This window comes from Euleptes europaea, chromosome 20 (assembly GCF_029931775.1).
Source record: "Euleptes europaea isolate rEulEur1 chromosome 20, rEulEur1.hap1, whole genome shotgun sequence".
Taxonomy (NCBI): domain Eukaryota; kingdom Metazoa; phylum Chordata; class Lepidosauria; order Squamata; family Sphaerodactylidae; genus Euleptes; species Euleptes europaea.
Window position 1 is genome coordinate 25635876 of NC_079331.1, and position 24969 is coordinate 25660844.

General features: G+C 47.8%; 1 protein-coding gene across 1 annotated transcript in view; it reads left to right on the forward strand.

Moving 5' to 3' along the window:
• IQGAP1 (IQ motif containing GTPase activating protein 1) overlaps positions 1-24969 on the forward strand; it is a 118585-nt gene that overhangs the window by 61126 nt on the left and 32490 nt on the right. The window contains exons 16-25 of the mRNA XM_056865699.1: positions 4356-4446; positions 6240-6407; positions 6598-6740; positions 7141-7311; positions 7825-7908; positions 11312-11383; positions 11469-11538; positions 16053-16261; positions 17438-17593; positions 17954-18117. Of these exons, the coding sequence (XP_056721677.1) occupies positions 4356-4446; positions 6240-6407; positions 6598-6740; positions 7141-7311; positions 7825-7908; positions 11312-11383; positions 11469-11538; positions 16053-16261; positions 17438-17593; positions 17954-18117 (1328 nt within the window). The remainder of the gene's footprint in view (positions 1-4355; positions 4447-6239; positions 6408-6597; positions 6741-7140; positions 7312-7824; positions 7909-11311; positions 11384-11468; positions 11539-16052; positions 16262-17437; positions 17594-17953; positions 18118-24969) is intronic.

Genomic DNA, 24969 nt, shown 5'->3' on the forward strand with positions numbered 1-24969 from the left:
ACCGGAATTTCATTCCCAACTTTGCCCAAGTTGCGCTTCCCCTCACTGCCCTGTTGCGTACCAAGGACAGGGGGGCTAGCGCCGCACTCCCCTCAGCCCGTCTGCAATGGTCTCCCCAGTGCCAGCAAGCTTTTGAACGTTTAAAGCTACTTTTTTCATCCGAACCCGTTTTGGCTCACCCGGATTGCACCAAGCCCTTCGTGGTGCAGGTGGATGCCTCGGATGTAGCCATGGGCGGGGCCCTATTGCAGAGGGATGAGGGGGGACGGTTGAGGCCATGCGCCTACTTCTCCAAGAAGTTTTCCCAGTCCGAAATCAACTGGGCCATTTGGGAGAAGGAGGCAGCAGCGGTCAAACATGCCCTTACCATATGGAGACACTTCTTGGAGGGGGCCGAGCTGCCGTTCGAAGTGTGCACAGATCACAAGAATCTTGAGGCTCTCAAGGGAGCTAGAAAACTCAATGCCAAACAAATTCGGTGGGCCCAATTTTTTGCAAAATTCCGGTTCACCCTCAAACATGTCCCTGGCAAAGAAAATGCCCTAGCCGATGCTTTGTCACGACTTCCCCAGTATCGCAACGATTTCGATCGCCCCGTCGACTCCCTGTTCACTCCCGAACAGCGAGGGGAAGTCCCTGGCTTGGCCGTCACCACCCGATCCCAAGCCCGCCAACCGGAGACCCCCCCTACGCTCAAAGGTATCCCGGAAGCATTCCAACAGCGACTCCGAGACGCCTCCTTACAGGAGGAGGAGCACCATCTCCTCCCCACTGGCTTGGAACGAACCAACACTTGGTGGGTGCAAGGGGGGAAACTATATGTCCCATCTTCCCTTCGCAAAGAAGTATTGGGACTTGTACATGGGGCCAGGCTAGCGGGTCATTTTGGTTTCGTAAAAACGCTTCACCTGGTTCGAAGGCAATTCTGGTGGCCCGGTATGAGATCTGATGTAGAGTTGTATGTGCGCAGCTGCCCCACCTGCGCCACAGCCAAGAAACGGATGGGAAAACCCCCGGGGCTTCTCAAACCGCTTGAGAACCCCTCCCGTCCCTGGGAAGTCATCGCCATGGATTTTATCACCGACCTACCTCCAAGTCGGGGGAAAACGGTTCTCTGGGTTATCACAGACCTCTTTTCCAAACAGGTTCATTTCGTTCCATGTGCAGGTCTTCCTTCAGCCCAGGGCTTAGCTAAACTGTTCATCACGCACGTCCTCAGGCTACACTCGATCCCGAGGAAGGTCCTCTCCGACCGGGGGGTCCAGTTTGTTGCCAAATTCTGGCGGGCTTTCCTAAAGTTAATGGGAGTGGAGGAACAGGGCCTTTCTTCCGCCTATCACCCCCAAACGGATGGTCAAACGGAACGAGTAAATGCGGTAGTAGAATGTTATTTGCGTTGCTATGTAACTTTCCACCAGGACGACTGGGTCGACCTGCTGCCATTTGCCGAATATGCGTACAACAATGCGCCTCATTCCTCTACCGGCTTTAGTCCCTTCCAAGTTATATACGGGACGGATTTTGGCCCTTTCGGTTCTGCCCCCGTCTCGCCAGAACTCCAGTCTACCCCTGATCTTCAGGAGTGGATTCAGGTAGTTAAATCCACCTGGCCATGGTTGCTCAAAAATCTGGAAAGGGCAAAAAGCAAGTACAAGGAACAAGCAGACAAACACCGGTCTCCGGGATGGGACCTCAAGGTGGGGGAGCAAGTCTATCTGTCCACCAAAAACCTCCGCTCTCTTCGCCCCTGCAAAAAACTGAGCGACCGTTATGTAGGACCTTTCCCCATTACCAGAGTAATCAACGAGGTTACCGTGGAACTGAGTCTCCCTAAGACTCTCAAGGGAGTTCATCCAGTCTTCCATATAAGCCTCCTCAAACCTTATGTAGCAGCTCCCCAGTTCCACCCCCCTCCCGCTCATGAGATTCCTACCGTAGTAGGAGGGGATACCCATTTGGAAATATCCAAGGTTTTAGATTCCAAATGGAAGAAAGGGAAACTGTTTTACTTTGTTCGCTGGAAAAACCTTGGCTCCGCTCATGACGAATGGGTGGCCGCACCCCACATGGCAGCTCCTCGCTTGGTCCGAGAATTCCACCTCGCTTATCCCGATAAGCCTCGTCCTCTCGGAGGGGGGCCTTAAGGGGGGCAGAATGTGAGGGTCTCTGTCTTTGTGTCTCTGCTTTCCATCACCTGCGGTGTTATCAGTGAACTCGTAAAAGCAGTTCACACCTTCTGGTCTCAGGCGCCGGGCCTGATGGCCCATGTATCTTCCCCCCCGCTGTTCTTCCTGCCAGTACTCCCTCAGGCCGGTGCGGCCTTGGAAGTGTGATAGCCGCACCAGACTTCCTGGAATCCGTCTGATGTTTTGTATTATGCCAAGCTTGTAACTTCCCATAACAATAAGTGTGAACCCCAGTGCCCCAGTGCCCTGGAGTCAATATATTCTGTAAACCCGTATAGCCCCTCACTTGCAACTTTCTACCTGTGCCTGTCTCATCTCCTGAAGGCTTCAATAAATCTATTGTTTCTGTATCAACGTCTGAGCAACCGATTTGGAGAAGCAAACTCAGAGAGGGGGATCTCTCACACTGAGGCCTGCTGGCCTTTTTTCAGGCTCATGTGCTGCAAGGTGGCATGGGCAGTGGATTCCAGGCCAGCCCTTGCTGCATTGACTGGGGGGCAGTGCAGTTTCTGGAGTGGGGTCGGGAGGTTGGCAGTTGCTGTAAATGGGACCACAGAAGTTACATTACAGTCGAGGCAGCAGCTGGGATTCCGTCCGCTGGTCTGTAAGCCAGACAGTTCCAGGCATTCCCCCCAATAGCATCTCAGGCGGGACAGAGAAGGTAGCTGGGACCACTTGCTTTCATTTGGGGGGGGGGCTTTCCTGAAAGGAGTGCAGATGACTTCACTTATTCCAGAACTAAACAAAACAAAACAAACCCCCCTAACTTTAAATATATGTCGCGGTCTGAACTTGCAGAAATTGGGAGGGAAAGAGATCTTAGTGATTGTAGTGGATAGCTTGATGAAAACGTCAACTCGGTGTGCGGCACTGGGGAAAAGGACAAACTCCGGTGCTGTGGATTATCAGGAAAGGAACTGAAAATAAAACTAATATTGTTATGTCCCTAGATTTGGATGTGAACAGAATCGAGCGGGTGGAGAGGAGAGTGATGAGGATGATCAGGGAGTTGGGAATGTTTCATCTGGAGAAGAGGAGGGTGAGGGCGCACATGATTGCTCTCTTTAAGTATTTGAAGGGCTGTCACTTAGAGCAGGGCAGGGAGCTGTTCGTGTTGGCAGCAGAAGATAGGACTTGCAATAATGGGTTTAAATTGCGGGCGGAAAGGTACCAAATGATATTAGGATTTATTTTTTTTACAGTAAGAGTTGTTCAACAGTGGAATTGGCTACCTAGGCAAGTGGTAAGCTCCCCCTCACTGGCAGTCTTTAAGCAGAGTCTGGACAAACACTTGTCAGGGATGCTCTAAGCTGATCCTGCATTAAGCAGCAGGGTGTTGGACCAGGTGGCCTGTATGGCCCCTTCCAACTATGATTCTATTCTAGATAGATCTATGGTGTGGCCTCATTTGGGTACTGTGTGCAGTTCTGGCTGTCATATCTCAAAGAGGATAGTGCCCAGCTGGAAAAAACGCAGTAGAGGCAAACCACAATGATTATCACCTTTCCTCTGAGGAACAGCTAAAGAGGCTGGGGCTTTTCAGTTTAGAGAAAAGACAGCTCGGGAACATGATAGAGGTTCATAAAATTATGCATGGGGGCGGAGAAATGGGACAGAGAGGGCTTTTTTCTCACTCTCCCATAATACTAGAACTTGGGGCACCCAGTGAAATTGATGAGCAGTAAATTCAAGACAGACAAAAGAAAGTAGTATTTCACTCAATAAGTAATGAAATTGTGCAGTTCTCTGCCAGTGAGCGTAGTAATGGCCATAAATGGCTTTTAAAGGAATTAGACTCAGATGATTTGGCCATGATGACCAAAGAAAACCTCCGCACCTCTGAATGCCTGTGCTAAGAGGAAGAGTCACTTGGAGGCCTCAGCCTCATGTGCCCTGTCCGTTGATCCTGCAGGACAACTGATTGGCCTGATCCAGCTGGATCAGCTGGGCACCTTTTTTGTTCTCTGCATCTCTGTAGGTGAGTTGATTTAGGAAAGACATTAATCCTGCAGTACCTGCTGGCCATAACAGTATTTCCCTCACTTCTGTATGCCTGAAAGTAATGGCTACCTAGAAATGAGATGGGTCTCTTGCTATCCCTCTGTGTGAATTATTTCTTCTGTATCACTTTCAGTGGTGAAAGTTAACATTTCTTTGTTTTGCCTTCAGGAAACACAGGATGAAACTGCCGTCCTTTGGTTGGATGAAATTCAGGGTGGGATTCATCAGTCAAACAGGGATACAGAGGAAGCACAACTGTGTAAGTCTCTTTTGCAGATTTCAGCTGCTTGGGTGGCTGTTTCTGTTTGTCCATTTCTGTTTCTGGCTGAGGGTATCACAATGCTGGGCCGCTGCTGAGACGCAGATATGTCTTCCCTGTAATTCTTGCCTGGGTACGTCCAGAGTATCAAGGACTTCGTTATCTTGTTCACTGTGATGAAGTTACCATTCTCCTCTTCTGGAACGTTGTGTTTATCACAAATCAGTACGCTATGATGGCATACTGAAATGTCCCCAAAACACTATACTTTTAAAGAGAGCTGATAAGTGATCTAAATACTGTGGGAAAGGTCAAAGACATAATTTGGTTGTAAGTTTTTTCCAGATTTATTTGTTGTTGTTTTTTAAAGATTTTATTTTTATACTTATAAAAATAAACAGAAAAGAAAAATTAGAAACCATACCACAACAATTACATCAAAAGACAAAGAAAAGGTATACATATAATAATTTTATAATAAACAATAAATTATGATAGCAGTTATGAGCAGTAAATAGTGGCATAATACTGAGCATCAAATGGTGATTATCATAATAATCTAAGCATAAATAATAATCTTAGCATAAATAATAAGATACCCTATACAATACTTGATAAAACATGATAAGATTATTGAACACTGTTATAAAATGAATTATGAAATATAATAGATTAAAAAAACTTGCCCTGGGGATTACTGTTATAAATTTCTAAAAATACTTGCCAAATATTAAAAATTGAGTTCATATATTATTTTCATCTAACCATAATATAGTTAAATGTTTTCTCCCTTTTAACACCTTTTCAATACAATGTCAAGAGGATTATAAATAACCAATATGTATAATTTCAGCAACCTCCTCCTCGGCTCCCCATTTTTTAGGAATCATATGTGGTCTTTTATTCACATAGTTCGTTTTCCCATTACTGCATATTCAGCTAGTTTTCTTTCTCCGTTCTCCCGGCCTGGACACTCTTCTGCTTTCCAGTATGCTGCAGTATTGAAGTAACAATTTATAGATTCTTCCTAATAGTTGAAATTTTGTTTTATTATCATTTCAAATTCAGCCAATTTCCTTTTTTCTCCTCCTGCCATCTGGATGTCTTTCTTGAGTCTTGAAATCTGTTGGAAGTGTATCAACCATTATATATTTCTCCTCTGAGGCAAGGGCATCTTGGAGCTGTGGGTTATTGTCCACGCCCTATCCGGGGAGGCAGGACCAAAATTGATTTGCTGTCGCCCCTAGCGGGACACTAGCCCACTGGAGCTCAGTCTTTTAGTCCTGCCTAGAGGTGATCTCTCCTTGCGAGGTTATCATATCTCCATAAGTTATACAGTCATTGTTTTTTCTCACATATTTGTCATAATATGCCTCTAAGGGGACATTAATGATGATACTTGGGGGGCTTAGTCTCCTTCGAACAGATTCCCAAATTCTAAATAGTCCATCTCCTCAATATCCTTTGGAGTTATATACTACCGATAAAACATCTTATACCAGTTTTCTCTTAATGTTTGTCTGACTGTAATGTTTATATCTTCCGTCCATAAGGTTCCCCATTGTTGAAGAGATGGTTCTTCCTCAAAATTTTGCAGCCATCTAACCACACCCGTTTTAACTTGTTCTATTTCTGTTTCAAATTGAGGTTTTTCCAGATTTGTAATGCTTTTGATTTTGTGTTTTTAAATGGTTGCTCGCAGAGCTGTCTCCAGAAAACCCCCAGGGTTTCTTTTTCTCCTGTTCCGGTCAGCTTGTCCATGTAACAAGGGCTTCTCTTGCCTTTCATCCAAGTTTCCTTAGGAATTCTGGCGATTAATGAAGCAGTGGATGAGGGTGATACGGGAAAGACCCTCAGCTCCCTGCGTTCAGCTGATGTTGGATTGTACGGAGTGACTCCAGAATGTGCGGAAACATACCAGCAGGAACTGGCGGGACTCAGACGGGCAAAATTGGTGGCAGGTGAGGAGGAGGGACTGAGACCAAAAAGGAAAACAAAGCTGGTTTAGCTAGCCAGAGATTTTGTTGCTTGGGGCGGGGGGAGTCTTGCTGCTTCTGGGCATAGGCTGGTCTAGGCAGTGTGCAAGTGATGGTAGCGAACTGCCCTGGGTGGGCTAGCTCCAGCATCAGGATCGCATTCCGCTTCTTTCAGGGAACAACAACAGTGAGTGTGTGAAGCACTGGGTGAAGGGAGGCTACCATTATTACCATAACCTGCAAACCAAAGAAGGAAGTTGGGAGGAACCCGAGGGATTTGTGCAGAATAACACTCAGCTCTCCCGGGAGGACATCCAGGTAGGTGCACCGTTGTGCCCTCAGCACACGAGGACCAAGCTCATCTTCTAATGTGGCTTGGCTTAGAAAAAAGGAGTGGGTTGTGTTTACTGGCACTGTTTGAGTTCAGCCTGTTTGGGCATCTTGGTATTCCCAGTTTCCACTGTGACTACTTCCGCCTAGGAGAGTTTTGTTTTGCAGTCACCTGGCATATCTTTGGAGCTTAGAACATTGCTTTGAGTGCTTACTGAATGAAACAAATCTTCGCAATGAAATAAAACTGGAAAGCTTCTGACTTGCAGCTGCTGCCAGCCTTAGGCTTCAAGGACTGATCCATCTTGTTTTGTGAAAGAATTTGCATTTCAGTTTGACGTGGAACTTGTGTTTTTCTCCCGGTGTCCTTTTGACAACCAAAATCCAGAGCTCTATCTCAGCAGTCACAGCTGCATACAACCGGGAACAGCTCTGGCTGGCCAATGAAAACCTGATCACCAAGCTGCAGGCCTGCTGCCGTGGCTTCCTCGTTCGCAAGGAACTTGATGCCAGGATGCACTTCTTGAAGAAGCAGGCTCCTGCCATAACGTGTATCCAGGTATGGAAGCACTCTGTTGGTATCCCACAATTCTTCCAAAGAGTTGGACTTGGGTCTCAGTTGGCTGAGAAGCCAGTCAAAGGAGAACTGTTTGCAGAAGGAAGGGCAAGGAAAAGTGCACAACACTGGGCATATGTGTAGCTGAACATTACTGGAAAAGCTCCCCTTGCTGTGTAGGCTTGGGGGCCCGCTCATATGCCCATAAAGGTCACATTTGCCCCCAACTGGCTAAGGAACAACTGCTTGGCCATTCTACTTTCGTTCTGGGTCCGAGGCATTCTGAAATTGCCTGGATTCCTGTGGCGGATTCAGTTTGCCCTGCTAAGTATGCATTCCTCTCCCTTCTCCTACAAGGCAATCACCAGCCTGCAGATTGTTTGGGCACAAAAAAACCCACAATTTGGGGAAGGGAGACCTAGAGTGCAGCCTGCGAGGTGGCGTGGTGTTAAACAGGGTTGTGCGCCGTACACAGTCATAAAGTCACACTCCAACCTGCTCTCTGTTTGACTTCAGGCTCACTGGCGTGGCTACAAGCAGCGGAAGATATACCAGGATCGCTTGAAGTACCTCCAAGCACACAAGGATGAAGTAGTGAAGGTAACTCTGTCCATGAAGTGAGTGGGGATGCCTCCCTGTGTTCCTTTAGCATGCAGGTTCATGGCTGCATCGTTTCCTCCTACTGAAAGGCACCCTCCTGGATCATGTTCTGCCATCTCCACTGCAGTATTCATCTTCCTTCTGAACTCCTGTTTCTCCTTGTAGGGATGCAGGGTGGCGTGCTCTTTGGTATCAGTCTTCTTCTCAGAGGGAGGATCGCATGTGGCATTGGGTGGCCTCTCCAATTGTCTAGTTGTGGCACAACTTGGTGGTGCTTCGAGGTGGCAGTTTTTCTATCCTTTTTTCCTGTCCAAATGCCTAGCAGCGCGTGGCTCGGTTGCAGTGTGGACAGTGCCCTGGCAGCTTTGAGAGCGTTTGATTCCTAGAGTGGTAATGAGAGCAAATCTAGACCAGCCAAGTCCCACGGTGGTTCACAGCTGGCTTCACTACAACCAGATCCTCTAAGCGCTTCCCACTCGACAACTTGTCACTCCCTCCAGCTCCATGGATCTTGGAACACCCACTTGCCGCCCACTGGATTCCCCTGCCAAGCAGCCATAGGAGCTTCAAGACTGCAACAGGAATTTTGTGTCCACAGTTCCTTCAGTGGCACATCCCACCCAGCCTTTTTGGGACTCCACAGGGGATGCTTGACAAACCCACCCTTCTTCTGTTGCAGTTCCTCTGGCAGCCAGAGGTTTGTAGCGGCGCAGGAGAACGACTAGGAGCACTGAAAGGATCAAGAACTCCTCTTTGTGGGAGACCCAGCAGTCTGGGTTTAGTGAGAAGGTGGAGGAGGGTTTGTTTGTTTGTTTGCCCACCAGTCCCCATAAGAGGTCTAATGTTGTTTGTGGCGCTATCTTGCCTGATGTATAGTGGCCAGAGGGAGAAGAGCTGCGAGTTCTATTGCAGTTTCAGGAAGAAGAAATCAAGAAGAAACCCCCTCTCTGACAGTCTTCAAGCAGCAGCTGGACAAACACTTGTCAAGGATGCCCCTAGGCTGATTGTGCATTGAGCAGATGGCCTGTGTGGCCCCTTCCAACTCTGTGATTTCTGTGTGGCATCCATGAAGATTCGTCCCGCTGGAGGTCATACCCTGATGGCCTCTCAGATTCATCCTGGCTCTTAGTCGCCAAGCAAGACGGCAGACTCTAATCTGATGAACCAGGCTGGTTTCCCCACTCCTACACATGAAGCCAGCTGGGTGACCTTGCGCTAGACACAGTTCTCTTAGCGCACTCTGAGCCCCACCTACCTCACAGAGTGTCTGTTGTGGGGAGGGGAAGGGAAGGCGATTGTAAGCTGGTTTGATTCTCCCTTAAGTGTTAGAGAAAGTCGGCATATAAAAACCAACTCTTCTTCTTCTTGCTTGTCTGCAGTTTTTGGAAGGGATTTAACAGAGGATGGCTCAAGATGTGGTGCATGTCAAGAGACTGGGAAGGGGGGAGTAAAGTTCCACCCTCAAGGCAAGCTCAGTGATTGGCCTCATTTGGGTTTGGATAGACTTTGCTGTAATAGGCTCATAGAAACATAGAGCTGGAAGGATCCCCAAGGGTCATCTAGTCCGACCCCCTGCACAATGGAGGAAATTCACAGCTACCTTCCCCCCACTGTGCCAGTGGCCCCTGCTCTATGCCCAGAGGAAGGCAAAAAACCTTCAGGATCCCTAGGCCGGTCTGATCCCAAAGTGGCGTTACTCTGGGTATATCAGAAAGGGCCACAAGAGCTCATCCCTTCAAGCTCTCCCTCTCACACACTGCCTAGAATCACCGGGGGGGGGGGCAGGACACACAGGTGCTTCCTAATGGGGATCCAGCAGTGGCCAGTGGTGTATTCCTTGATTGGTGGGGGAAGGGAGTACAGTGCTTTTCTGGACTTGCTCGTGAACCCTTGGAATTGCATTCCACAAAGGACAAGGGAGCTCTCTTGAATGTGTTCTTCCTTTTGTCAGAGTATCTGAAATGGCACCTCAGCATGTCCCTGGGGAAATTTAAGGCTTATTCAAGGGTGCCAGTTTTTTTTCCCCTTCACCTGTGCTGTTGAAACCAGCAGTCCATTTTCTGGAGGAATTTGGTGTTGTTCTCTGGGCACTGCAGAAAACTTCTTTGTGCTCTAGTTCTGGATGGTTTTATAGATGGCTCTGGCGCTTATCTCCCTCGTTTGGCAGCCAGGGCTCAGTTGAATGCTGCCCAGAAACAGCCTCACCATGCCTCCCCAGCCATGTGCCCAGTAGGCAAACGCCTTTCATAAGAACATAAGAAAGGCCCTGCTGAATCAGACTAAGGCCCATCAAGTCCAGCAGTCTGTTCACACAGTGGCCAACCAGGTGCCTTTAGGAAGCCACAAACAAGACGACTGCAGCAGCACCATCCTGCCTGTGTTCCACTGCACCCAAAATAATAGGCATGCTCCTCTGATACTAGAGAGAATAGGTATGCAGCATGACTAGTATCCATTCTAACTAATAACCATGAATACCCCTCTCCTCCATGAATATGTCCACTCCCCTCTTAAAGCCCTCCAAGCCGGCAGCCATCACCACATCCTGGGGCAGGGAGTTCCACAATTTAACTATGCGTTGTGTGAAAAAATATTTCCTTTTATCTGTTTTGAATCTCGCTTTCATCAACAGATGCCTCAGGGTGCTTGCTAAGTTTTCCTGCCCTTCTAATATTTTCAGAAATTCTGTTTATTGATGTATTTAAACTCCTTTTTGAAAAGTAACCGAAGATTACGTACAGTAGAAGAATGTTCCACAGAAGGAGGGATCCTAATGCTGACCCCCCCCCCAGCTGAGAGCCTGCAGTCTGATGAGAAGGGGGGAACTTCTTGCAGTGTTCCGGGGAAGGGGGAACCCCACCGCGCTTGTACTTCCGCCCTCCGGTCCCGTTGGTGGGGCTGCTGGCTGAACAGCAGGGCTCTGCTCGGATGCCCATCCTCCTACACCTGAGGACAAGGAAGGGCAGCAGTAGTTCTGCGTGCATGCCCTGCCCTTTCCCGCTTGTTCTCAAGAAGGTCCCAGAGTTCTCTCGTTTGTGTCTCCGTGGTTCATGTTGAGGAAGGAGCTCCCTCTTCAGTTCCACCGGCACAATTTTCTTCCTCTCTGATTGCCTGGTCTGGTTACCACTGAGCGGTTCTTCAAGAGTCTAGGCAAAGGTACTCCTTTCATGCTTCCTGGCAAGCTACCCACCAGCTTCTGTAGGGTCTGAGAACAGTATGTGGGTTTTCCTCTGCAAGACTTCTTTGTAGCTTCCAAAAATTCTGCAGTGCTTTCCTGTCAACCTCTGCTGAGTTTTTAAGTGCATTGAACACATATATTTGTGGGCCAGATTTTTCCATTACTGCTTGGGTTGTGGCTCATTCTCTTTCTAGCTGCACTGAGGACCCTTGTGTTTCCTTCCAGATCCAAGCAATGACCAGGATGCATCAGGCACGAAAGCAGTACAGAAATCGACTGCAGTACTTCCAAGACCATGTAAGATCCTCTTTACTTTTATACTACAGCACTGTTTTATGTTTGCAGTGGGATAGTATGATAAGGGCTTTTCTCTTCTGCCTAGATCAATGACATCGTGAAAATCCAGGCCTTCATCCGTGCCAATAAAGCTCGTGATGACTACAAAACCTTAAGTGAGTACTATGGGGGCATTCTTAACGTTGCTCAGGGGTGCTGTGGCTTGCTGTGCATGGCAGCTGGCGCAATGCAGGCTCAAGGGAAAGTGTTTGCAATCTTTGAACAATGCATCACCCTGACTAGTGCAGCACTCCAGCAGATTGGGTGGCAAAGGTTGCAAGAAGTCTTTTTCAGGACTTGGGTGTGTGCGTGGCTTGGCAAGTAGCACTGCGCTAGAGGCCGCCGCCGCCCCTGGTTCATTCTGTGCTGGTTGGGAATGAGGCTGGTGTGGTTTATGCCTTACTTATGTCTCTGATGGCCCGAGAGCTTTACACCGTGGGAAATGCTGTTGGTCTTTAAAGATGCCACTGAATTTTTGTCCTTCTATCAACGACTAACACAGCTACCCAGCTGAGGCTTCTAGCTGACTAGAACCTATGATTAGTTGTCTCCTCCTGTCATAAACGAGCAAGGGGATACTTTCCTTCCTGATACCTTCTTTCGCATTCAGTGGCTGGAAGGTGGGCTTGTGTGGCTGGCTTCTCCTACCCTTCAGCTGGCAGTGCTGCATTAATTATCTGTTTGGTTCCTCATCTGGGAAGAGGCCCTTCCCATAGAATCATAGAGTTGGAAGGGACCTCCAGGGTCATCTAGTCTAACCCCCTGCACAATGCAGGAAATTCACTACTACTTCCCCCCCGCACGCACACACACCCAGTAACCCCTGCTCCATACCCAGAAGATGGCAAAAAACCACCAGGATCCCTGGCCAATCTGGCCTGGAGGCAAATTGCTTCTTGACCCCACAGTGGTGATCGGCATTAAGGTAGGGTAAAGGTCCCCTGTGCAAGCACCAGGTCATTCCTGACCCATGGGGTGGCATCACATCCCGATGTTTACTAGGCAGACTTTATTTATGGGGTGGTTTGCCGGTGCCTTCCCCAGTCATCTTCCCTTTACCCCCAGCAAGCTGGGGATCGGCATTACCCTGGGCATATAAAAAAGGGCCATGAGAGCCAAACACTGACAAACCCCTTCCTGCCCTCTCTCTCGTGATCTTTCCAGTTCCAGTCCTGCCTGCCTGCTCCAAAGCAATGGGGATTCAGAGCTCCATTTCCTTGGTAGCACGAGGCCAGTGTTCCTTCTCCCTGCTCCTTCCCAGCTTCATCCAGCAAGGGGAGGCTTGTTGGCCTCCGTATCCTCTGCATTTTCCAAAGAGAGAGCAGAGCCACAGTATAAAGACATGATGTCTTTAAATGCCCAGCTTGTAAACGAGATGAGGACAGGAGAAATGTTAGAGGTCTAAAGAAAAGTCAAAGTTCCCTTTCATGGAAAATAACCAAGAGGTTCTAAGCTGAATTTTTGAGTATGACATTTTTGCTTCCAACACCAAATTACTGTTCAGCAACCGATTGGTACAAAACCATCACAGAAGACCAGGGTGCTTTTTATCTAATTACACAGGACGATGTCATTGTCAAAGATGGGGGTTTCTAACTCACCACATCCTTGCAAGGGTGATTTGATTCCCTGTCCCCAAACAAGGGGTCTTGGAATAAATCTCCTTCTGATGATAGTTTGACCGAAACTGGGTTTGGACTCTTACACACGTGATTTGATTCCCCTGTCCCCAAACAAGGGGTCTTGGAAAAATCTTCTGATGGTAGTTTGACCGAAACTGGGTTTGGACTCTTACACACGCAGTATAACACACCAGTAAAAGTAACCACTCAAACTTCTAAATATACGCTTACAGACATGAAGGCAGGCAGGTTAAAATTTCTTCAATTCTGCATAAATAACAAAGCAGCAGGTAGGAGATGCAGCAAGATCGTCCCTGTCCCATTACTGGTCTTAATGTTATTATTGGGCCATGCTTGAAAAATTGGTGCCAGATGGTTATAAGCTGACTGTGAGTGCCCGCCCCGCAGAAGTAGGACCTACTCCCATAGTGATCTGCTGGGCGGCTGTCATACCCCCAGGCCCTGTCCCCGTGAGAGTCTCGAGTGGCCCTGAGGAAAAGGAGTGACTCACCCCCTTTAGATCTGTGCACAGGCGGCCTCTGAATGGGGGAAAGAAGAGTTAGGCAGCACTCTCCTTGCACCCCTGCAGCCTTGGGTCCGTCCCTCCCTCTAGCTTGGACAGGCTGGCTACCTTCCTCCCTGGCCTCAGCCTTTCTGGCTCTTAATATAGGGGTTGCTCCACCCCCTTTCCCAGCCCACCCCCTAAGCCACGCCCTGTCTGAGGTTATATAGGGCTGCAGACCAACCCTTCGCTGGAGGCCCTCTCGTCGGCCCTGCCCACCGTTGTGTCCCTTCGTCCTCATGCAGAGGCGGGTCTTGCTTCACCAGGCCTCCCAGTTCTTCCGGCGGCTGAGCTAGCCCCACCTGCGCTCTTCCCTCTCGTGGGGTCAGGGTGTCCCACGGCGTGGCCTCTCCTCGGCTGCTTCCCCATGCCGCAGCCAGGTGCCGTGTGTGTCTGCCAGCTGGCCGGCACCCTCCCGGCAGCCCGAGAACTGGCCGCTCCTGCGTTGTGCCTCCTCAGCCAACCTCCTGTGGGCTGTCTTCGGCCAGCACAGTAAGCAGGCTGCCAGGGTGGTCTTCTCCCGGCCTGTCATGGAATGGTGGCGGGGGGAGAGAAAGGCCCGAGGCGGGTGCCTCAGTGTCTGTCTCAGGACACTAACTTGATAGGAAACTGGACCACTGACCCCCTGACTAGTATAAGCCAATCAAGAATGTGATCCAAAAGATGATTCTGGAAGAGAAACAAAACTCAACTTCCACAATAATTGATGGAAGACGGTAGTGTTTCCATATGTAGACTTAGTGGAATAGCAGGAAAGTTCTCAATGGGCATGATGGACGCTCTTCTAACTTGTAGAAGTGATTCTGTGAATCTCATATATAAAGCCATCCGAGAGGCATTCTCAAAAAGGAACGGAATTTCAGCATCATCAGCAGATACCAAGATAGTTCAAGTGTTTCTGTATTCTGGCCTGGAGCAAGAGCTCAGGCCGAACACCATCCAAATGAAAGCTGCGGTTCTTCCTGTGGGCCTGAAGAAGTCAGCCAGGATCTATTCGTGTTCCTCCTTGTATAAAGTGTTTTTTGTGGGAAGCCTCCAATCATATCAGGGGCCTGGAGACCAAACCCTATGAGGAAAGCCTGAGGAGTTGGGAATGTTCAGTCTGGAGAAGGGGGGGAAAGATCGAGGGGGGGAAAGATTGCTCTCTTTAAATATTTGAAGTGCTGTCACTTAGAGGAGGACAGGGAGCTGTTCCTGTTTGCAGCAGAGGATAGAAGTCGCAACAATGGGTTTAAATTGTGGGCGGAAAGGTACCTGCTGGATATTAGGATTTATTTATTTTTATAGTAAGAGTTGTTCGACAGTGGAATCAGCTACCTAGGGAGGAGGTGAGCTCCCCCTCACAGGCAGTCTTTAAGCAGAGGCTGGACAAACACTTGTCAGGGATGCTCTAAGCTGATCCTGAGTTAAGCAGGGGGTTGGACTAAATGGCCTGTATGACCCCTTCCAACTCTGATTCTGTGTATCTGGAACCTCAGCAAAGAGATAACAGATTTGGCCAAGTTCCTTTCAAGCTTATACTTTTGATTTTTGTTTATGATGCTGTTCTGGAGTGTCTTGTTTCTGGTCTTAGTCACTTCCATGAGAGAGACTCATCCATCCAGGAAACTGCCCATACTGGGAAATAATAGCATGGGCCAGGGGTGGGGAGAGATTTTAGTTTTCAGGTTTTCATGGGTCAAATTGCAGGATATACGTACATAAAGAGATTAATTTCACTGGATTCTGGATATAGCTCTTCCCACACCCAGAGGATCACAAAGAGGACTGGCATGGCTTTGGGTGTCCATTGGGTCATCAGGTATGCTAGGGGTTTTGTACACCTGACACCACTATTATTTAATTTTTCCCATCCATTTTGAGAAAGTCTCGGTAGAGCAACACTGTATAGATGGAGTAAGCCTACTTTCTGAGCCTACTACTTTACTGGCAGAGCCTACTTATCCTTTCCGAGCCTACTACTCTTTTGAGTAGTGTACTGTAGTCCTCTCCATAGCTCTTAATACCAAGGCACTTTTAGCATCCCCTTATGTAGAGCAGCCTCCAGGTATTTATTTGCCATTACAAATTAGTCATCCTTGCCTCTGGAGACTCAGTGAGGTTACTCACCAAGTGATAAACACTGTCATGGACTTCCCGTTCAAGGACATTCTTCTTCTTTGGAAGGGCAGAGAACATTGAACTTCTTATGATGAGATTGTTCTCTTCAACAGATGGAGGGTATCCTGCCCGACCAGGTTCAAGGTTTATTTTGGAGGGTGTTCAGTCACATCCAAGACTTGCATTTCATCTTTTCTTCCTTGCAAATTTTAAGGGACTATTTTTGTTAGTCACTGTTCCAGTTATTGTTCAAGTTGTTGGGTACATCCAATATGCTTTTCCAGCTTCTGAGCGAATATTGTGGTGCAAAGTGTATCTGCCACTAAAACAGGCCCCCTTTTCACAGTTAGTGCTGAAGACCCGCCGATGGCCGTAGTCCGGAAGTTTGTCCACTTGTTGGATCAAAGTGATCAAGATTTCCAAGAGGAGCTCGATTTGATGAAGCTGCGAGAGGAGGTTGTGACCTTGATCAGGTCCAATCAGCAACTGGAGAATGATCTCAACCTCATGGACATCAAAATTGGGTTGCTAGTGAAAAACAAAATCACGCTGCAGGTACCGTATACTCGGTATTGGAGGCTGGCCAGGAGGAGAGCAAGCTTTGGCTCTCGTAGACACAGCAGAATTCATTGGTAGAAAGGAGTTCGTAAGTCAAGAATTGCCCTGCCAGATCCAGCCAGTGATCCAGTGATGGACGATGGCTCAGCGTCCTGAACAGGGATATGCTTCTCTGGGGCTCTGTCTCACATGTGGGCAAATATGACCATACTTACAGCACTAGGCAAGCACAAGTGACCTGTCTCGACGTGTGGAGGTTGTGTCACATACTTAGTAACCAGCAGGCCATGTAACGAAGCCACTCCTCTAAGATGAGCCAAGCTCTAAAGATCATTGTTCTCTGAGAAGGTTCTTTGAGAAGAACCTTGATTTTCCCCTTATGCTCAGCCAGTAAAGAGAAGAAGAACAAAATGTGCCTCTGAAAATCCAGGCAGACAGATCATTTGATTAATTTCCAAATCTGCATAGATGTTTTGAATACCATTTTATTAGTGTCACCCTTTCACCCTTTTATTTAATTTTATTTCAGTTATATTCTGCCCTTTCCTGGCCAAGCCGGCCTCAGGGCAACTTTGAAAAGTAATAAATTACAATACATTACAATATAAATATCAGATTAAAACATATAATTTAAAACCATTATTTCCAATTTAACTTAATAAATAAAGGGAAAATCTTCTCAGTGGTTGAGGGTGGTCTAAGGTGCATCTGGAGACGAAACTCCCAGGTTCCCCAGAGGATAGAGACAGAAAGAAAAGAAAAATGAGGGAAAGGTGGGGGGGAAGAAATGAGGGAAGGGGAAAGGCAGGGAAAGGAAGGGAGGAACAAGGAGAGAAAGATGGGAAGGAAGGAAGGGGAAGAAGGGAGGCCAGCTGATCTATTTTGCCATCGGCACCCTCATCCCATATTCCTGGTGGAACATCTCCGTCTTACAAGCCCTGTGGAACTGGGCCAAGTCCCATAGGCACGGGTCTCACTAGACAGAGCGTTCCACAAGGCTGGGGTCAAGGCTGAAAAGGCCCTGGTTGAGCACAGCTGGATGGTTTGGGGGACAGGGACAACCAGGAAGCTGTTTCCAGCAGAGGACATGACAAGACCATTTAGGTGTCAATGGGAGGGATGACCTAGCAAGACCGTGGTTTTCTCCGCTCCCCTCCCATTTCTCTTTTGCAGGATGTTGTGTCTCACAGCAAGAAGCTTACTAAAAAGAACAAGGAGCAGCTCTCGGATATGATGATGCTGAACAAGCAAAGAGGAGGCTTGAAGGCTCTGAGCAAAGAGAAGAGAGAGCGGCTGGAGGCCTACCAGCATCTTTTCTACCTGCTGCAGGTAAGGAAAAAGGCGACTCTTTTTATCCCCATCCCCTCCCTCTCCAAGGCTCCACGAACTGTGGCTGGGCTTAGTAGCCAAGGAAAAGAAGAGCAAAAAAGCCAACAAACAGTTCAATTGAAAAGTAGGAAATGTATTGGTAAAATGGGAACGCCTACACATTTCACATGTTGATTTCATCAGGGGATCTGCAATATTATATTATAAGAAAAGCACTATAGATGAAATGACGTCATCACAATTGTCATACACAATGTTAAAATTACAATCAGGAACACATAATGGAGCATGGTTAATATTGTCCCCAGATGGCATTTCTTACCTATTAATGAGTTTGTCTTCCTTCCTATTTTGCGGCAGACTAACCCAACTTATCTGGCTAAGTTGATTTTCCAAATGCCCCAGAACAAGTCCACAAAATTTATGGACTCAGTGATCTTCACTCTGTACAACTATGCATCCAATCAAAGAGAAGAATACCTGCTACTGCGCCTCTTTAAGACTGCTCTGCAGGAGGAAATCAAGTATGTGATTTTGAGAACTTGTATTTTGCATCTACGTGTATTTTACATGCTACTGTGAATTAATCATCAGTCATCTCCCCTCAGCCTCTTCACTAAGTGGAAAGGCGTGACTCCTCCCCTTTTAGGCATGCGCAGCCTGAAGCTGCATTTCTGGGAAGCTTTTGTGCCTGAAAGCTAGCTCTAGAAATTTCAAAAATGTTGCTCATCAGTGTGAATTCACAGATGAGCACTCGAAGAACAGTTACAGGTAAGCAGCCAGGTTTATTATGGGGAAGACTCTCCCCTAGGTCCAATCTGGGGGAGGGGGGTAGAAAAACCAGCTGTCAGCAGTTCTCCAATTGGAAGCCATCCAAAAAACAAATGGACACAGCCAAGCATGTTGCTGATTGCAATTCCAGAAATGTTGCTATGGTAATCTCGTTAAGATGCCTGGCTATATTCTATTGTGGTGTCTAAAGAGACAAAAGCCAGGGAAGAGAGGACATAGGTTTTGAATGCTCTGACCTTGACATTCTGCTGTAAGATGAAACACTAGAGAAAAGTAGACCCCCTTTCCATTAAATCTGTAGGGATAACTACTAACCCTTTTCTAGGTCATATAGTCCTTATTTCAAGCAATGTACATATTCATCCTAGAATTTTCAGTGTTATGATAGACTTTACTCAGTAACGAATCACAAAATAAAATGAGATCTCACGGGATTGCAGAACCTTCAAGCAAAGCGAGAACAGCTGCTTCAAGGTATCTTGTGACATGACGTACCAGAGTCAAAATGGAAATGCCAAAGAGGCCAAATTGGCCTTCCCCCGATGCTGCTTCCTAGCACTCATATTCACCGGTTTGCTGTCTTTGTATCTGGAGCTTTCCAAACTCACCATGGTCCGTAGCCACAGGTGGACTCCTCCTCCTCCATGAATCTGGCTGACCCCCTTTTAAAGCCATCTACATTCAGGGCTGTCCTTATGTCCACTGGCAGGGAGAAAAAATGACTTTATCTGCTTTCCCACCTCATGCATAATTTAATAAACCTCTATCATGTTCTTCCTTAGCCATCTTTTTTCTAGACTGAAAAGTTAGTCTTTTCTCATAGGAAAGGCACTCCTACCCCCTAATCATCTTGGTTGCCCTTCTGTGTACTTTTCCACCACTGCAATATCCTTTCTGAGATACTGTGATGGGAACTGCACACAGTGTTCTTTAATGAAGCCACTCCAAAGCATTACAATATTGGCTGTTTTATTTTCAGTTATGTTCCCAGCATGGAGTTTTCCTTTTTCACCTCTGCCTGCTCACTGAGCTGACATTTTCAGTAAGCTTTCTACTACAACCCCAATTCTAAGTTGTGTATCCGCAAATTAAATCATGCTGGTCCCAATAATAATCCTTGTGGGACCCCCACCGCTCACTTCATTATGAGAGCTGTCCACATAGTCCTACTCTTTTGCTTCCTGCTTTTAACACATTTTTAATCCATAAAAGGAACCATCCTCTTGTCCCATGATTGCTACGTTTACTCAGGAGTCCTTGGTAATGTACCTTGTCAGAAGCCTTTTGGAAGTCCAAGTATATAATGTTTACCAAATCACCATTACCCACAAGCTTATTAATCTGCTCAAAGAACTTCCAAAGCTTGGTGAGGGAGCACCTCCCTTTGCTAGAGCCAGGCTGATTCTCCCTCAGCAGGCTTTTATTCCTTGATAATTCCTTAATAATTCTCTTTTTAGTAATAGTTTATACTATTATTAAACATGGAACAGATTTTAGGCTAACTAGCCTGTAATTTCCTGGATCCCCTCTGGAACCCTTTTTAAAAATGGTTGTGGCATTTGCTATTTTCCAGTTACTAAGACTTGCCAACTGACAACAAATGTCACATGAGATTAAATGCTACACACTGGGACAAAAATCCTTTCATATACACTCTCATGGATTCTATCAATGAACTGGTTGTGACTAGACAGGGAAGAGATGTGATACCTTGCAATCATAGAGGATGCAGTCCTCAATGAAATATCAACTCAGTATGCACTGGCCGTGAAAAATTGGAAAATTCATGTCGAAGGTTATTTGGATTTTAAAAAATAAAGCAGGAAACATCATTGTGTGTGTGAGACAGAATGGGCTTGCAGGCCCCTTTTGTACCTTTGGGTTGGTCCCCAGGAGGTTGGAAAGGCCCATGGCCATCCCAAATCTCTTCTGGGAGGCAGCACCCCTCCCCCTGACTCCCTGTCAGACTTCAGTACCTCGTTGCATTTCAGCAATAGTAAGCTTTACTCCAGACGTTGCAGAGAGTTTTAAAAGTTTTATTAAGAAAGCAAACGGGTCAGTAGTTCTATACAAACTTAAGGTCAGAATACAGATGGGGAAAATACAGGCTATCTTTATAGGGGGGACACACTAGAATTGATTACACGTAATCTTTGAAATGCAAAACATCAGGGTTCTTTCAAGCTTCTAGAGGTGCCAGGTTTCTGGCCGAATTGACACCTTGAGATAGTTGATTTACAATAGGAAGGTTTTGAAGTGGAAGTGTTAGTCCCTCCGGCCTTCACTCCTTCCTCCCAAACTGAAGAGACTTTCCCACAAGACCGGGAGGGGGGGAAGAACACGGAGCTTGCTTATCCGGGCCCAACTGGGTGCCCTCGCTGACACTCCCCAGGGGTGCCAAAAACAAATGGGTAACAACTGCTGCCAGCAGAAACTTTGAGAGTATCTCCTGCTAAAGGGAGTTGCATGTCTAGCACTCTGTACCTGGATTGAGATTTAGAGGCTCCACCTAGTTGCTATGCCTCCCACTTCACACTTACAAGCCAGCACGGGGATGATCTATTGCAGTGTTGAGCTTTCACACTCCAGGGATAACAAGTTTCCCCACTTCCCCTCCTCATTACTGCACTTCAGACTGCAAAACTGAGTAGACATGGTATGTTTCCAGAGACGAGGCTCAGAGCATTCAAAATATAAGTTTAATAAATGAATACAAATTAAACACATGGTCTGTTCTAGCATTCAGGCTGAGCAAGGGTGCAAATAAAAGGAGAAAGCACGCAGTTCCCCCTTTCCTACTTACCCTAAACAATGTTCAAGTAGGGCAGGCTAGTATTACTGGAAGCTGCAGTAGTTTAAAGTTCATCATTATCTTAGTTCATCTGAATGGCTTCTATGCAGTAACACATTGGGACTGCGCAGGCACAGGCCAGCCACGGATAAGATTTGTTAGCTTCTAGCAAATTCTAAAGAGAGCGCTCCCCCTCCCCTTGGGGCATGTAATCTCCCGCCCCTCAGTCACATGTCCCAAGGGGGAGGGGGCACTCTTCCCTCCGGTTCTCTTTCTGCCGCCACGGAGAGAGAACGTGTTAGCTAGTGCTCTAGCCATGGAATCCAAGAAAATTCCATTATTCAAGAACTGCACCTCTTGCGGCTCCAAAATGGCAAAGAATGATACTCACTCTGAGTGTCTCCTTTGCTTGGGAGAGGGTCATATTCGCTCAGCCTGCAAGAGCTGCTCTAAGTTAACTCAGAATGCCTTGAGGATGAGATCTACTCGTCTGCTGTCTCATCTCTACAAGGAATCTCTTCGACCAAGAGGTCAATCGGCTGAACATAGTACTTCTGCGGGTAAGACTCATTCAGATCAGGGTCCCCCGTCAAAGAAATCCAAGCGGGGGGGTCCCTCCAAAAAGCCTTCGTCGGTGATACTTAGCCCGGCAAAGTGCATTGCCCCGGCATCCCAAGATGGCCGCCCGACGAAGTTCGTTGCCCCGTCGTCCCAAGATGGCCACGGCCGGGGTTCTTCGCGGCAAAATTCCCGCCCAAAATCACCTTGACACCGGTCGCCGTCAAGATCTCCCAAGTCTTCTCGACATCGATCACCGTCGACTTCTCCTCAACGTCGATCCGCAGCAGCGTCTTCTCGACACCAATCACCATCGACCTCGACGTCGATCCGCAGTGGCATCTTCTCAACACCGATCACCATCGACCTCTCCTAGATGTCGATCCGCAGCGGCGAGACTCGCCGAAGTGGCTAATCAGCCCATTTCCTTAGAGGACTCTCCTCATCACTCCCTGGCTACTGTGACGGTGCGGCCGAGCAGTAGTCAGGATGACCCTGACGGGTTTAAGCAGCACCTCCTGCATCTGTATAAAGACGTCCCTCAGGTGCTGCAAAAGTCCCCACGGCCTGCTGAGTCAGCGCCTCGGGCAGATCTTGCAGCCCCTAAGCTCGGTACCGAGCAACCAGCTGTTCCGGTGGGCATTCAGCAGGACTCCCAACGTTCTGCAGACCAGATGCAGTTGGAGTCTCCTAAAGGCTCTTCGCATCTAGAGCCCGGCCAACGACCTCGACTTCGATTGCCCTCTCGCCGTCGATCTCCAACCTCGTCTTCGTCCAGAGGCGATCGGCACCGCTTGACTTCGAGACAGCGTGGTCTGGCTCGTCGGAGTAGGTCATCTTCGAGACGACGCACACGTCGGAGCCAGTCGGGCAGTCGGAGCCGGTCGGGCCGTCGGAGTCGCTTGAGCCGTCGGAGTCGAGACGGCCGTCGGAGCCGAGACAGCTGTTGGAGCCGAGATTGTCGTCGTCCTCTCCACTCCAGCCCAGCGGGGCAGAGGTGCCACTATTCCTCTAGGAGCCGGTCTCCCTCTCGTCGCAGCAGAGTGGTTTCTTGACACCGATACCCCACTCCTGTGTATTCTGGCTCTTCGACGGATCACCGCCGTCGACGGACTCGCTCCCTCTCACCATTGCGGAGCACCCGCCTACGTCGGCACGCCAAAGAAGTCACTAGTTGACTAAGGCAAGCACTTTCTCCTTCTGTAACAAGGGACATTGATCCATCTGAATATGATGAGTCATACTCTCCTGATGAGGATGAGGAGTCTCGTGCTTCGGCCCTCTCGCCAGAGGACACTGTGGGAGACTCTAAACCGGGTTCCCCCACGGGGGACACTCGATTATACGCGGAGCAGCTAATCCACATGGCTAAGGCCCTTAAGATTGAATGTAAACCTGAGGACTTGGGTCCAATTGATGATATAATGGATATTCTTCACAATCCAGATCTGGGCCCCTTAGCCTTCCCCATTATCAAAAGTATATTGGAAGTGCTTCATGCTAACTGGGCAAGACCTGCCTCAGTCTCCTCCTCCAAAAAGGTGGAGAACATGTACAAAATACTTAAGGAAGGAGAGGAATTCCTTTTCCAACACCCTTCCCCGAATTCAGTTATTGTAGAAGCACTTCCAGGGAAATATAGGTCGGGTATACACTCCTCTCCACAAGATAAGGAGGGGCGTAAACTTGACATTCTAGCCAGGAAATTGTATTCCTCCAGTGCGGTGAATATCCGCATCTCTAACTTCCTCGCCATCATGGCGAGATACCAATACTGCCTTTGGGATCGTATGTCCCCGTCAATCCTCATGATACCTGAGGATCAACGTCCCTTGGTGGTAGCCATACAAACTGAGGGTATGTCCTTAGCAAAGCAACAGTTGACGGCAGCACGCCATGTAGCTGACGCTACCAGCAAATTAATTGCTTCCTCTATAGTCCTTCGTAGACATGCGTGGCTACAACAGTCTGCACTCCCTCATGACACTAAAGTGCGTATCGAAGACCTTCCATTTGAAGGGACTTCTCTATTTAGCGACCAGACAGACACTTTTCTGGATCGTCTAAAAAAGAATAAGACCAATGCTAAGTCCCTAGGAATAGCCCCTCAGGCACCTGACTTCAAAAGACGGTACTTTGGCCGGCAATCGGCCCAAACACCCCGCCCATACCGTTTTCAAGGGCAATTTTCACAACCCTCTTTCCGCCCTTTTCCCCGTCCCCAGAATGACAGGAAATTTCAGGGCAGACCCAGAGTACGGAAAGGCCCTAGGGGGTCCCCAGGGCAGTTTTCAAAAAACAAACAGGTGTGACTAGACGTACCTGTTGATTTCCGGGATCGGTTATCGCAGTTTTTTCATGTTTGGTTTTCCATCACCTCAGATACCTGGGTGTTAAAAATAATAAACATTGGATATTTCATCGACTTATTAACCTGCCTCCATATAGACCTTTAGGTTGTTCTCGATTGCCAACTCCTACCCTACTGCTACAAGAAATTGATTGCCTCCTCTCCAAAGGGGCTATTTCAGAGGTTCCACTTGATGAGGGTAGAAGTGGGTTCTACTCTTGGTTTTTTCCTCATAGATAAGAAGGGAGGTGGTAAACGCCCCATCTTAGACCTTCAAGACCTTAATAAGTATATTAAGACTAAAAATTTTTGAATGCTATCAATTCCAGAGGTCCTTCCTCTCTTGAATAGACACATGTGGTTCGCGGTTCTAGACCTCCGCGATGCCTACTTTCACATTGCCATTCATGAAGGGGTAGATACTACCAATACAATATGTTGCCCTTCGGATTGTACACGGCCCCCAGAACATTCACAAAGTGCCTTGCCGTGGTAATAGCTCATCTGGCACTCAAGGGATGTGTAATATTCCCTTATCTAGATGACTGGCTACTGGTGGGTACCTCCCAATCCCAATTGGCTACTCAAGTTGACCTGATTCTCACAGTCCTTAATACTTTAGGGCTTGTGGTTAATTTCAACAAATCCAGGTTGGATCCGTCGCAAGTTCAGACCTTCATAGGGGCATGCTTGGACGCAGTCCAAGCTAAGGCATTCCTTCCGGTGGACAGAGGCGTTGCCATTCAGAAAATAATGTCCAGGTTCACGAGAAGGCGCCTCCAAACAGCCTATCATGTCCAACAGCTGTTAGGCCCTATGGCCTCCACCACGGCTGTAGTGGAGTTTGCAAGACTCCGCATGCGCCCAATTCAAAATTGGTTTCTA